Source organism: Bos grunniens, chromosome 6 (genome assembly GCF_055505025.1).
Source record: "Bos grunniens cultivar Pamir isolate PY7600 chromosome 6, Bosgru_T2T1.0, whole genome shotgun sequence".
Classification (NCBI taxonomy): Eukaryota; Metazoa; Chordata; class Mammalia; order Artiodactyla; family Bovidae; genus Bos; species Bos grunniens.
Genome location: NC_141170.1, coordinates 94,185,960 through 94,200,402, shown reverse-complemented (window position 1 = coordinate 94,200,402; position 14,443 = coordinate 94,185,960). Strand labels below are relative to the sequence as shown.

Genomic DNA, 14,443 nt, shown 5'->3' with positions numbered 1-14,443 from the left:
CTGCAGCATGCCAGGCTTCCCTGTCCATCACCAACTCCTGGAGCTTACTCAAACTCATGTACATTGAGTCGGTGATGCCATCCAACCATCTCATCCTCTGTCGTCCTCTTCTCCTCCTGCCTTCAATCTTTCCCAGCATCAGGGTCTTTTCCAAGGAGTCAGTTCTTTGCATTAGGTGGCCAAAGTATTGGAGTTTCAGCTCCAGCATCAGTCCTTCCAATGAATATTCAGGACTGATTTCTTTTAGGATGGACTGGTTGGATCTCCTTGCAGTCCAAGGGACTCTCAAGAGTCTTCTCCAACACTACAGTTCAAAAGCATCAATTCTTCAGTGCTCAGCTTTCTTTATAGTCCAACTTTTACATCCATACACGACCACTGGAAAAACCATAGTTTTGACTAGACGGACCTTTGTTGGCAAAGTAATATCTCTGCTTTTTAATATGCTGTCTATATTGGTCATAGCTTTTCTTCCAAGGAGGAAGCGTCTTTTAATTTCATGGCTGCAACACCATCTGCAGTGATTTTGGAGCCCCAAATAATAGTCTCACAGTGTTTCCACTGCTTCCCCATCTATTTGCCATGAAGTGATGGGACCAGATGCCATGATCTTAGTTTTCTGAATGTTGAGTTTTAAGCCAACTTTTTCACTCTCCTCTTTCACTTTCACCAAGAGGTTCTTTAGTTCTTCTTCACTTTCTGCCATAAGGGTAGTGCAGCTGCTTATCTGAGGTTACTGATAGTTCTCCCGGCAATCTTGATTCCAGTTGTGCTTCCTCCAGCCCAGCGTTTCTCATGATGTACTCTGCATATAAGTTAAATAAGCAGGGTGACAATATACAGCCTTGATGTACTCCTTTTCTGATTTGGAACCAGTCTGTTGTTCTACGTCCAGTTCTAACTGTTCCTTCCTGACCTGCATACAGATTTCTCAAGAGGCAGGTAAGGTGGTCTGGTATTCCCATCTCTTGAAGAATTTTTCATAGTTTGTTGTGACTCACACATCCAAAGGCTTTGGTATAATCAATAAAGCAGAAGTAGACGTTTTTCTGGAACTCTCTTTCTTTTTCTATGATCCAATGGATGTTGGCAATTTGATCTCTGGTTCCTCTGCCTTTTCTAAATCCAGCTTGAATGTCTGAAAGTAGTCGGTTCACATACTGTTGAAGCCTGGCTTGGAGAATTTTGATCATTACTTTGCTAGCATGTGAGATAAGTGAGTGCAATTGTGTGGTATTTTGAACATTCTTTGGCATGGCCTTTCTTTGGGATTGGAATGAAAACTGACCTTTTCCAGTCCTATGGCCACTGCTGTTTTCCAAATTTGCTGGCATATTGAGTGCAACACTGTCACAGCATCGTCTTTTAGGATTTGAAATAGCTCAACTGGAATTCCATCACCTCCACTAGCTTTGTTTGTAGTGATGCTCCCTAAGGCCCACTTGACTACACATTCCAGGATGTCTGGCTCTAGGTGAGTGATCACACCATCATTATCTGGGTTGTGAAGATCTTTTTTGTATAGTTCTGTGTATTTCTTGCCACCTCTTCTTTTATCTTCTGCTTCTGCCTTGAGGAGATACCTCAGGTCCAAGGGCAAAGGAAAAGCTCCAGCAAGATGGTAGGAGTGGTGAAACCGTGGTTAGAATCAAACCCCATACCCACCAGAGATGCTCAGAAGGCTCAAACAAACAGTGTGCGCACCAGGACCCACACCCCACAGAGACTGAGACAGAACTGTGTTTGAGTGTCTCCTGCAGAGGTACGGGTCAGCAGTGGACTGTTGCAGGGGCAGGGGCTCTGGGTGCAGCAGCCCTGGGTGTGGCATAAGCCCTCTTGGAGGAGGCCACCATTAACCCCACCGTAGAGCTGCCAGAACTTACACAGGACTGGGGAAACAGATTCTTGGAGGACACAAACCTTGTGCGCACCAGGACCCAGGAGAAAGGAGCAGTGACCCTACAAGAGACTGACCCAGACTTGCCTATGAGTGTCCAGGAGTCTCCAGTGGTGGCGTGGGTCGGCAGTGGCCTGCTGCAGGCTGGGGGCACTGAGTGTAGCAATGCATTCATGGGACCTTTTGAAGGAGGTTGCCATTATCACCTCCACCATAGTTTGGCCCAAGGTAAATAACAGGGAGGGAACACAGCCCCACCGATCAACAGAAAATTCGATTAAAGATTTACTGAGCATGGCCCCGCCCATCAGAATAAGACCCAGTTACCCCTCAGTCAGTCTCTGCCTTCAGGAAGCTTCCATAAGCCTCTTACCCTTCTCCATCAAAGGGCAGGCAGACTGAAAACCACAATCACAGAAAACTAATCAATCTGATCACATGGACCATTGCCTTGTCTAACTCAGTGAAACTATGAGCCATGCCATGTAGGGCCACCCAAGATGAACAGGTCATGGTGGAGAGGTCTGACAAAACGTGATCCACTGTAGAAGGGAATGGCAAACCACTTCAGTAGTCTTGCCTTAATGAGAACCTCATTAACAGTAAGAAAAGGCAAAAAGATAGAACACTGAATGATGAATGCCCCAGGTTGGTAGGTGCCCAATATGCTACTAGAGATCAGTGGAGAAATAACTCCAGAAAGAATGAAGAGAGAGCCAAAGCAAAAACAACACACAGTTGTGGATGTGACTGGTGATGGAAGTAAAGTTCAATGCTGTAAAGAACAATATTGCATAGGAATTTGGAATGTTAGATCAAGGCAAATTGGAAGTGGTCAAATAGGAGATAGCAAGACTGAGCATCGACATTTTAGGAATAAGTGAACTAAAATGGACTGGAATGGGTGAATTTAACTCAGATAACCATTTTATCTACCACTGTGGGCAAGAATCCCTTAGATGAAGTTGAGTAGCCCTCATAATCAACATAAGAGTCAGAAACGCAGTACTTGTATGCAATCTCAAAAACGACAGAATGATCTCTGTTTGTTTCCAAGGCAAACCATTCAATATCACAGTAATCCAAGTCTATGCTCTGACCACTAATGCTGAGGAAGCTGAAGTTGAATGGTTCTATGAAGACCTACAAGAACTTCTAGAAATAACACCCCCCAAAAAATGTCCTTTTCATTATAGAAGACTGGAATGCAAAAGTAGGAAGTCAAGAAATATCTGGAGTAACAGGTAAATTTGGCTTTGGAATTCAGAATGAAGCAGGGCAAAGGATAATAGAGTTTTGCCAAGAGATTGCACTGGTCATAGCAAACACCCTCTTCCAACAACACAAGAGAAGACTCTACACATGGACATCACCAGATGGTCAACACCGAAATCAAACTGATTATATTCTTCGCAGCCAAAGACGGAGAAGTTCTATACAGTCAGCAAAAACAAGACCAGGAATTGACTATGGCTCCAATCATGAACTCCTTATTGCCAAATTCAGACTTAAACTGAAGAAAGTAGGGAAAACCATTAGACCATTCAGGTATGACATAAATCAAATCCCTTATGATTATACAGTAGAAGTGAAAAATAGATTCAAGGGATTAAATCTGATAGAGTGCCTGAAGAACTATAGACAGAGGTTCGTGACATTGTACAGGAGGCTGGGATCAAGATCATCCCCAAGAAAAAGAAGTGTCAGCTCAGATCAGAACAGTCACTCAGTTGTGTCCGACTCTTTGTGACCCCATGAATCGCAGCACGCCAGGCCTCCCTGTCCATCACCAACTCCCGGAGTTCACCCAGACTCACGTCCATGGAGTCAGTGATGCCATCCAGCCATCTCATCCTCTGTCATCCCCTTCTCCTCCTGCCCCCAATCCCTACCAGCATCAGAATCTTTTCCAATGAGTCAATTCTTTGCATCAGGTGGCCAAAGTACTGGAGTTTCAGCTTCAGCATCATTCCCTCCAAAGAAATCCCAGGGCTGATCTCCTTCAGAATGGACTGGTTGGATCTCCTTGCAGTCCAAGGGACTCTCAAGAGTCTTCTCCAACACCACACTTTAAAAGCATCAATTCTTCAGCACTCAGCTTTCTTCACAGTCCAGCTCTCACATCCATACATGACCACAGGAAAAACCATAGCCTTGACTAGACGGACCTTTGTTGGCAAAGTAACGTCTCTGCTTTTGAATATGCTATCTAGGTTGGTCATAACTTTCCTTCCAAGGAGTAAGCGTCTTTTAATTTCATGGCTCCAGTCACCATCTGCAGTGATTTTGGAGCCCCCAAAAATAAAGTCTGACACTGTTTCCACTGTTTCCCCATCTATTTCCCATGAAGTAATGGGACCGGATGCCATGATCTTAGTTTTCTGAATGTTGAGCTTTAAGCCAACTTTTTCACTCTCCACTTTCACGTTCATCAAGAGGCTTTTGAGTTCCTCTTCACTTTCTGCCATAAGGGTGGTGTCATCTGCATATCTGAGGTTATTGATATTTCTCCCAGCAATCTTTATTCCAGCTTGTGCTTCTTCCAGCCCAGCGTTTCTCATGATGTACTCTGCATATAAGTTAAATAAGCACGGTGACAATATACAGCCTTGATGTACTCCTTTTCCTATTTGGAACCAGTCTGTTGTTCCATGTCCAGTTCTAACTGTTGCTTCCTGACCTGCATATAGGTTTCTCAAGAGGCAGGTCAGGTGGTCTGGGATTCCCATCTCTTTCAGAATTTTCCACAGTTTATTGTGATCCACACAGTCAAAGGTTTTGGCATAGTCAATAAAGCAGAAATAGATGTTTTTCTGGAACTCTCTTGCTTTTTCCATGATCCAGTGGATGTTGGCAATTTGATCTCTGGTTCCTCTGCCTTTTCTAAAACCAGCTTGAACATCAGAAAGTTCACAGTTCACATATTGCTGAAGCCTGGCTTGGAGAATTTTGAGCATTACTTTACTAGCGTGTGAGATGAGTGCAATTGTGCAGTAGTTTGAGCATTCTTTGGCATTGCCTTTCTTTGGGATCTGAATGAAAACTGACCTTTTCCATTCCTGTGGCCACTGCTGAGTTTTCCAAATTTGCTGGCATATTGAGTGCAGCACTTTCACAGCATCATCTTTCAGGATTTGGAATAGCTCAATTGGAATTCCTTCACCTCCACTAACTTTGTTTGTAGTGATGCTTTCTAAGGCCCACTTGACTTCACATTCCAGGATGTCTGGCTCTAGGTCAGTGATCACACCATCGTGATTATCTGGGTCGTGAAGATCTTTTTTGTACAGTTCTTCTGTGTATTCTTGCCATCTCTTCTTAATATCTTTTGCTTCTATTAGGTACATACCATTTCTGTCCTTTATCAAGCCCATCTTTGCATGAAATGCTCCTTTGGTATCTCTGATTTTCTTGAAGAGATCTCTAGTCCTTCCCATTCTGTTGTTTTCCTCTATTTCTTTGCATTGATTGCTGAAGAAGGCTTTCTTATCTCTTCTTGCTATTCTTTGAAACTCTGCATTCAGATGCTTATATCTTTCCTTTTCTCCTTTGCTTTTCACTTCTCTTCTTTTCACGGCTATTTGTAAGGCCTCCCCAGACAGCCATTTTGCTTTTTTGCATTTCTTGTCCATGGGGATCGTCTTGATCCCTGTCTCCAGTACAATGTCATGAACCTCATTCCATAGTTCATCAGGCACTCTATCTATCAGATCTAGGTCCTTAAATCTATTTCTCACTTCCACTGTATAATCATAAGGGATTTGATTTAGGTCATACCTGAATGGTCTAGTGGTTTTCCCTACTTTCTTCAATTTAAGTCTGAATTTGGCAATGAGTTCATGGTCTGAGCCACAGTCAGCTCCTGGTCTTGTTTTTTTGACTGTATAGAGCTTCTCCATCTTTGGCTGCAAAGAATATAATCAATCTGATTTCGGTGTTGACCATCTGGGGATGTCCATGTATAGAGTCTTCTCTTGTGTTGTTGGAAGAGGGTGTTTATTATGACCAGTGCACTTTCTTGGCAAAACTCTATTAGTCTTTGCCCTGCTTCATTCCGTGTGCCAAGGCCAAATTTGCCTGTTACTCCAGGTGTTTCTTGACTTCCTACTTTTGCATTCCAGTCTCCTAGAATGAAAAGGACATCTTTTTTGGGTGTTAGTTCTAAAAGGTCTTGTAGGTCTTCATAGAACCGTTCAACTTCAGCCTCTTCAGTGTTACTGGTTGGGGCATAGACTTGGATTACTGTGATATTGAATGGTTTGCCTTGGAAACAGAGATCATTCTGTCGTTTTTGAGATTGCATCCAAGTACTGCATTTTGAATTCTTTTGTTGACCATGATGGCTACTCCATTTCTTCTGAGGGATTCCTGCCCGCAGTAATAGATATAATGGTCATCTGAGTTAAATTCACCCATTCCAGTCCATTTCAGTTTGCTGATTCCTAGAATGTCGACATTCACTCTTGCCATCTCTTGTTTGACCACTTCCAATTTGCCTTGATTCATGGACCAGACATTCCAGGTTCCTATGCAATATTGCTCTTTACAGCATCGGACCTTGCTTCTATCACCAGTCTCATCCACAACTGGGTATTGTTTTTGCTTTGGCTCCATCCCTTCATTCTTTCTGGAGTTATTTCTCCACTGATCTCCAGTAGCATACTGGGCACCTACTGACCTGGGGAGTTTCTCTTTCAGTATCCTATCATTTTGCCTTTTCATACTGTTCATGTGGTTCTCAAGGCAAGAATACTGAAGTGGTTTGCCATTCCCTTCTCCAGTGGACCACATTCTGTCTGATCTCTCCACCATGACCCGCCCATCTTGGGTTGCCCCAAGGGCATGGTTTAGTTTCATTGAGTTAGACAAGGCTGTTGTCCTAGTGTTATTAGATTGACTAGTTTTCTGTGAGTATGGTTTCAATGTGTTTGCCCTCTGATGCCCTCTTGCAACACCTACCGTCTTACTTGGGTTTCTCTTACCTTGGGCGTGGGGTATCTCTTCACGGCTGCTCCAGCAAAGCGCAGCCATTGCTGCTTACTTTGGACGAGGGGTATCTCCTCACCCCCACCCTTCCTGACCTTCAACGTGGGGTAGCTCCTTAGGCCCTCCTGCGCCAGCGCAGCCACCACTCCTTGGATGTGGGGTTGATCCTCCCAGCTGCTGCCCCTGGCCTTGGGCATGGATTGCTCCTCCCGGCCGCCGCCCCTGGCCTCTGGCGTGGAGGCAAAATGGTTGTCTGAGGAGGCCTTACAAATAGCTGTGTAAAGAAGAGAAGCAATAGGCAAAGGAGAAAAGGAAAGATATATCCATTTGACTGCAGAATTCCAAAGAATAGCAAGGAGAGATAAGAAAGCCTTCCTTAGTGATCAATGCAAAGAAATAGAGGAAAACAATAGAATGGGAAAGACTAGAGATCTCTTCAGAAAATTAGAGATACCAAGGGAACATTTCATGCAAAGATGGGCTCAATAAAGGACAGAAATGGTATGGACCTAACAGAAGCAGCAGATATTAAGAAGAGGTGGCAAGAATACACAGAAGAACTATACAAATTTTACCCAGTATCTATAGAAAGACTTTCACCTTCAAATTAGACTTATTTTTATTTATTCCTTGACCAGCGAGATGAAATTGTAACTAATAATAATGTCATCTATCTTATCAAATTAGGAACTTCCAGCAAGGAAGCCACACAAATGCCTCATCTGTTAACACTGTCTCCAGTAACCCCCAACACTAAAGGTGATGGTGAGTAATGGCCATTTGTTTTGCCACAAGTTTTCTTTTATCATTCACATACCATAATATTCAGTGAGTTTTAGTGTATTTATAAGCTTGTGTAATCACCTGGAACATTTTCATCACCCCTAAAAAAAACTCGACATCTATCACAATCACTCCCCATTCCACCCTTCCTTTAGTCCCTGGCAACCATTACCCTACTTTCTACTTTTACAGATTTACCTATTCTAGAAATTTCATATAAATGGAATCATATAACACATGATCTTTTGTGTCTGGCTTCTTTCACTTAGTATAATGTTCTTAGGTTCATCCATGCTATAACATGTATCTGTAGTTCATACTTTTTTATGACTAATTAAATGTCATTGTGTAAACAGATCACATTTTCTTTATTTATTAGTTGATGGACATTTGGGTTGTTTCTACGTTTTAACCTATTGTAAATAATGATGCTAAGAACATTTATGTACATGTTTTTGTGTGATCATGTGTTTTCATTTCTCAGGTATTGTCCAAATTTTATAAACAAAACTTGAATATTTTAAATAGAGTTGATGGGCCAGAAGAGGGCCCTCTTCTGGGTCAACAGCAGAGCCCAATAGGAAGAATGACCCTCTTCTTTCCTGGCAATGACTCAATGAAAAGCCATACACTTTTGTTTACTATAGCCATTCCCACCTCTTTTTCCCCTCTATAAAACTGTTGTTTCCTTGGTGTGCAGTAACTTGCACGTGGCTCACCATGGTCGCAGACTCTGAATTGTAGCTCTCTTCTGATCCCAAATAAATGCATCTTTGCTGGAGAAATATCTGGCAGTCCATTTGTTTCAGGTCAACAATGAACAGCTTGACGTGTAATTGTGGAGTCACATGGTAACACTATGTATAACTCTGAGGAACTGCTTTCCAGAGCAGCTGCATTATATTAACTCCCACCAGGAATGAATAAGGGTATCAGTTCTTCATTTTCTAGCCAATACTGTTGTCTCTCATTTTTGTCATACCCGTTCTAGTGAGAGTGAAATGCTACCTCACTGTGGCCTTGATTCACACTTTCCTATGGACTGATAATGTTGAGTATCTTAGATGCTCATGGACCATTTATATACCTTGTTTAGAGAAGTATCAGCTCTGTTTGATTCTTCACTATATTTTCCAGCTCTTTATTAAACTTCTCACTGTGATTCACTCCCAAGTTCATTGAGCTTGTCATTCTTCTCCCAAGTTCATTGACCATCTTAATTATCATTATCTTGAGTTCTTTACAATGTAAATTACTTATTTCCACTTAATATCTTTAGTTGTGGAAAATCTTTTCTACTAGTCATTCAGAGATAGTTTCTCTGTAAATAGTTGTAATTTCATTGTACCTGTAGACAGAGGTGAGCTCAGGATCTTCCTAATCCATCATCTTGTTCACACCTTAGGTTGTATTATCATTTTTAAAAGATTATTTTAAAATTATTATTTAAACAGAATGAGTTTCAGAGAGGTTAAATGACTTAACACAAAAGTTCAGATTCATAATAACAATTTGCAATTTGAAAGTTAGTCTTTTAATTTCAATTTTTTTTCTCCATTGAACTAATCATAATCAAATATTATCTGATGAATAAGTTTATTTTAACCTCAACCATTACACTTGGATATTAAATAATGAGAATTTCAGGTATTAACTGCTTATATAGCATATTTTTCTTACAACACAAAATAGTCACATAATTTTATAACTTTTTACCTTTCTTCTGTTTTTGGTACATATTCTGATTATGCTTATAGGATTCTTTTCCCTTTGGGTGAGATTGCCAACCTGCTATGAATGGTTATTTATTTTAGGTTGCTTCTTTAAGTGGATAACATGTATATACATACATAAATACACACAACAAATTTATTAGAATTGTGTTTCTAAAAGGGTAAATAAGTCCAAGTAAAAGGTGATATTCCTGGGCATTGTGTAGAAATAGTATTAGCATATCAATTTCATAATAATGAAAGCTCTTATTATTTCTGCCTACTCTGATCTTGTTCATCTTACTTTTAGTGTGGACAGACAAGGTCTGATTTTCAGTTTAGTTCAGTCACTCAGCCGTGTCCGACTCTTTGCGACCCCATGAATCGCAGCACGCCAGGCCTCCCTGTCCATCACCAACTCCCGGAGTTCACCCAGACTCACGTCCATGGAGTCAGTGATGCCATCCAGCCATCTCATCCTCTGTCGTCCCCTTCTCCTGCCCCCAATCCCTCCCAGCATCAGAGTCTTTTCCAAAGAGTCAACTCTTCGCATGAGGTGGCCAAAGTATTGGAGTTTCAGCTTTAGCATCATTCCTTCCAAAGAAATCCCGGGGCTGATCTCCTTCAGAATGGACTGGTTGGATCTCCTTGCAGTCCAAGGGACTCTCAAGAGTCTTCTCCAACACCACAGTCCAAAAGCATCAATTCTTCGGTGCTCAGCTTTCTTCACAGTCCAACTCTCACATCCATACATGACCACAGGAAAAACCATAGCCTTGACTAGATGGACCTTTGTTGGCAAAGTAATGTCTCTGCTTTTGAATATGCTATCTAGGTTGGTCATAACTTTCCTTCCAAGGAGTAAGCGTCTTTTAATTTCGTGGCTGCAGTCACCATCTGCAGTGATTTTGGAGCCCCCAAAAATAAAGTCTGACACTGTTTCTACTGTTTCCCCATCTATTTCCCATGAAGTGATGGGACCAGATGCCATGATCTTTGTTTTCTGAATGTTGAGCTTTAAGCCAACTTTTTCATTCTCCACTTTCAAGTTCATCAAGAGGCTTTTGAGTTCCTCTTCACTTTCTGCCATAAGGGTGGTGTTATCTGCATAGCTGAGGTTATTGATATTTCTCCCGGCAATCTTTATTCCAGCTTGTGCTTCTTCCAGCCCAGTGTTTCTCATGATGTACTCTGCCTATAAGTTAAATAAGCACGGTGACCATATACAGCCTTGATGTACTCCTTTTCCTATTTGGAATCAGTCTGTTGTTCCATGTCCAGTCTAACTGTTGTTTCCTGACCTGCATACAGATTTCTCAAGAGGCAGATCAGGTGGTCTGGTATTCCCATCTCTTTCAGAATTGTCCACAGTTTATTGTGATCCACACAGTCAAAGGCTTTGGCATAGTCAATAAAGCAGAAATAGATGTTTTTCTGGAACTCTCTTGCTTTTTCCATGATCCAGCAGATGTTGGCAATTTGATCTCTGGTACCTCTGCCTTTTCTAAAACCAGCTTGAACATCAAGAAGTGCACGGTTCACATATTGCTGAAGCCTGGCTTGGAGAATTTTGAGCATTACTTTACTAGCGTGTGAGATGGGTGCAATTTAAGACCCTCATTATTAAGGCAATAGTTGTCTAAAATTGTTTGTAATTAGAATCATTTCCTCATAAAATCTTTTGAGAAAGTCCAAAACGTGAATATATCAAACAAATAAAAGTTGGGCTGCTGAGTTTGAAGCCGTGTAGTGGTGGAAAGCTCAGAGTGGACTGCTGGCTGTTTCTCTCTTACCATCAAAGACAGCCTGCAAGGCTTCCCTACAGAGCCCTTCAGGCTTTAGTGGTACAGTTAAAATTTACTGAGGTAGTCATTATTTTGTTTACTTAAATTCTATTTATAGTAAAATAAAAAATGAATCTGTTCTACAACTGGAAAGCAAAGCAACTCTTTTTCACCCATCACCTGACCTGGGAATGACCTCATTGGTAATCATGAATTAGAGTTTTCAAAAGGGGCAGCTCAAGTGTTGAGAAATTTTTAATGTCCTCATAAATATGATTGCTGCTTTTCATATGTAACACCTTATGAGTAAATAAGATCAACAGATATGAAAAAATAAACAAGAAACTCCTATCAGTATTTGCTATGGCTCTAAGAAACACGGTTAAAATAGAATTTAAGGGAATAGAAAGTCAACATCCATTTATCAGTGAAGTCTCTAAGAAAGAACGAAGAGATTAGAAAATTATGACATTGCTCCAAGGTCACCAGATATCTCAGCCCACTTGACTTGGGTGGTTGCTGTGTGTGCTTAGTCACTTAGGTGTGTCTGACTCTTGCGACCCCACGGACTGTAGCCCACCAGGCTCTTCTGTCCATGGGATTCTCCAGGCAAGAATACTGGAGTGGGTTGCCACGCCCTCCTCCAGGGGATCTTCCCAACCCAGGGATCCAATCCAGGTCTCCCTCTTTACAGGAGGATTCTTTACCATCTGAGCCACCAAGGAAGCATACAATGCAAAAAGCCACTCTAAGTAAGTACAGATATAAGTTTATTCCTGACCTAGGATCAGTCTCAAATTCCTATAAGCACTTACCTTGGGAAATTGAATTAGAGAATAGAGAGACTTGGAGACACCTAAACACCCCATTAGGCCAGCCCTAAGCAACAGGGATCTCTCAGCCATCTGCTCAGCCTACTTTTCTAGGGTTACTGTAGGTGGTACTTGACGATTTGGCAAGAGACATGCTAAGCACACCATTCCAATAGACCCTTAAGGCCTACCTTAGTCCAGCCTCTAAATAATATAGACAAGAAAAAGGAAATATAATATTTACATAAAAATAGACATTCTCCTCTTCTTGTATTCCCCTGGAAGCTGTATACATTGCTTCCTTGCCACCATTCTGTGCTTCTCTGGAATCTTTGGGGACCCATCAGAGTCTAGTTTCATTATCTGAGTTCCTCTTCCTTTGGCGTGGGTACTGGAAGACATGTTACCATCTTAGGGTTTTACAGTGTACAATAACATTTATAAAAATTCTTGGTAATCCAAAGACATTCATTTGATGTTTTTTTAAAAATCTATGCAGCTCCTAGTAGTTTGACTATGGAAGTATTTTTTAACATAAACAAAACATACCAGAGTATTAGTATTCTATAACATGTGTTTCAGTAAATGTTAACTGTCAAAAATTCACTGATCCCATATTCTATTTCTGAAGACAATGTGACCACACAAAAGATTTTGTTATGTGCCTTGGATACTGTAAGTCAAATTATGTAATTTCAAAGGAATAAAGCTGCTTAATCCCCTTCCCTGCACAAGTTAACTCCATAAATCCTCTCTCTCAAGTCAGTCTGCTATAAACGCACCTTAAATTCCTAATATAATGTCCACATTTATTGTTTACTCCCCCAGATTTAATCTCCCAAAACATACAGAATGAATCTCACATTGATAATACCAACACAGATTATAAAACAGCCCATATTCCTCACACTCATTCTACTTAGTTCTAATCAGTGGTCTAACATAAGACTCTGGTTGGAGTCAAAGTCTCTTCTCTACGCTTACCCTCTAGTACTGATAAGACTTTCTCAAGTATCTGTTATATTAGATTCTCTTTATCCTTAGTTAATTATTGTATAAAAATTTCTTATATTTTGTCTTCCATGCGTTCCACCTATTGCTGTTGTTGTTGTTCAGTTGCTAAGTCATCTCTGACTCTTTGTAACCCCATGGAATGCAGCATGCCAGGCTCCTCTGTCCTCCACTATCTCCTTGAGTTTGCTCAAACTCATGTCCATTGAGTCAATAATGCCATCTAACCATCTCATCTTTTGTCATCCCCATCTCTTCCTCCCCAAAACCTTTCCCAACATCAATATCTTTTCCAATGAGACGGCTCTTCGCATCAGGTGGCCCAAGTTTGGAGCTTAAGCTTCAGCAACAGTTCTCCAATGAATATTCAGGGTTGATTTCCTTTAGGATTAACTGGTTTGATTGTGCTGTCCAAGGGACTCTCAAGAATCTTTTCCAGTACCACAATTCAAAAACATCAATTTTTTGGCTCTTGGTCTTCTTTATGGTCCAACTTTCACAGTCGTACACGACTGCTGGGAAAACCATAGCTTTCACTATACGGATCTTTGTCATCAAAGTGATGTCTCTGCTTTTTAATACTCTGTCTAGGTTTGTTATCCTTCCAAGAAGCAAGCGTTTTTAAAATATCATGGCTGCAGTCACCATCTGCAGTGATTTTGGAACCCAGGAAAATGAAATCTGTCACTGCTTGCACTTTTCCCCCTTGTATTTGCCATGAAGTGGTGGGGCCAGAGGCTGTGTTCTTCCTTTTTTACAGTTGAGTTTTAAGCCAGTTTTTTTCATTCTCCTCCTTCACTCTCATCAAGGGGTCCTTTAGTTTCTCCTCGCTTTCTGTCATTAGAGTTATATCATATGCATATCTGAGGTTATTGATATTTCTCCCAGCAATCTTGACTCCAGCTTGTGATTCATCCAGCCTGGCATTTGTAATCATGTACACTGTATTTAAGTTAAATAAGCAGGGTGACAATATGCAACCTTGATGTATTCCTTTCCCAATTTGGAACTAGTCTGTTGTTCCATGTCTGGTTCTAACTGTTGCTTCTTGACTTCATACAGGTTTCTCAGGAGACAGGTAAGGTGGTTTGGTATTCCCATCTCTTTCAGAATTTTCAAGTTTGTTGTGACAGACACAGTCAAAAGGCTTTCTCATAGTCAATGAAGTAGAAGTAGCTGTTTTTCTGGAATTCCCTTGCGTTCTCCATCTCCATGATCCAGCAGATGTTGGCAATTTGATCTTCTCTGATTCCTCTCCCTTTTCTAAACCCAATTTTACATTTGGAAGTTCTTGGTTCTCATACTGCTGAAGCCTAGCTTGAGCATGAATTTGCTAGCATGAGAAATGAGTTCAGATGTATAGTAGTTTAGACATTCTTTGGAATTTCCCTACTTTGGGATTGGAATGAAAACTGACTTTTTCTAGTCCTATGGCCACTGCTGAGTTTTCCAAATTTG

At 41.1% G+C, this 14,443-nt stretch overlaps 1 protein-coding gene across 8 annotated transcripts in view; it reads left to right on the top strand.

The window, feature by feature from the left end:
* EMCN (endomucin) overlaps positions 1-14,443 on the top strand; it is a 134,356-nt gene that overhangs the window by 51,104 nt on the left and 68,809 nt on the right. For 4 of the 8 annotated variants that reach the window (XM_086406752.1, XM_086406750.1, XM_086406751.1 and 1 more), the window contains exon 3: positions 7,571-7,648. The exons of the other annotated variants lie outside the window; for them this stretch is intronic. In XM_086406752.1, coding sequence (XP_086262878.1) covers positions 7,571-7,648 — 78 coding nt within the window. The remainder of the gene's footprint in view (positions 1-7,570; positions 7,649-14,443) is intronic. 8 annotated transcript variants of the gene reach the window in all.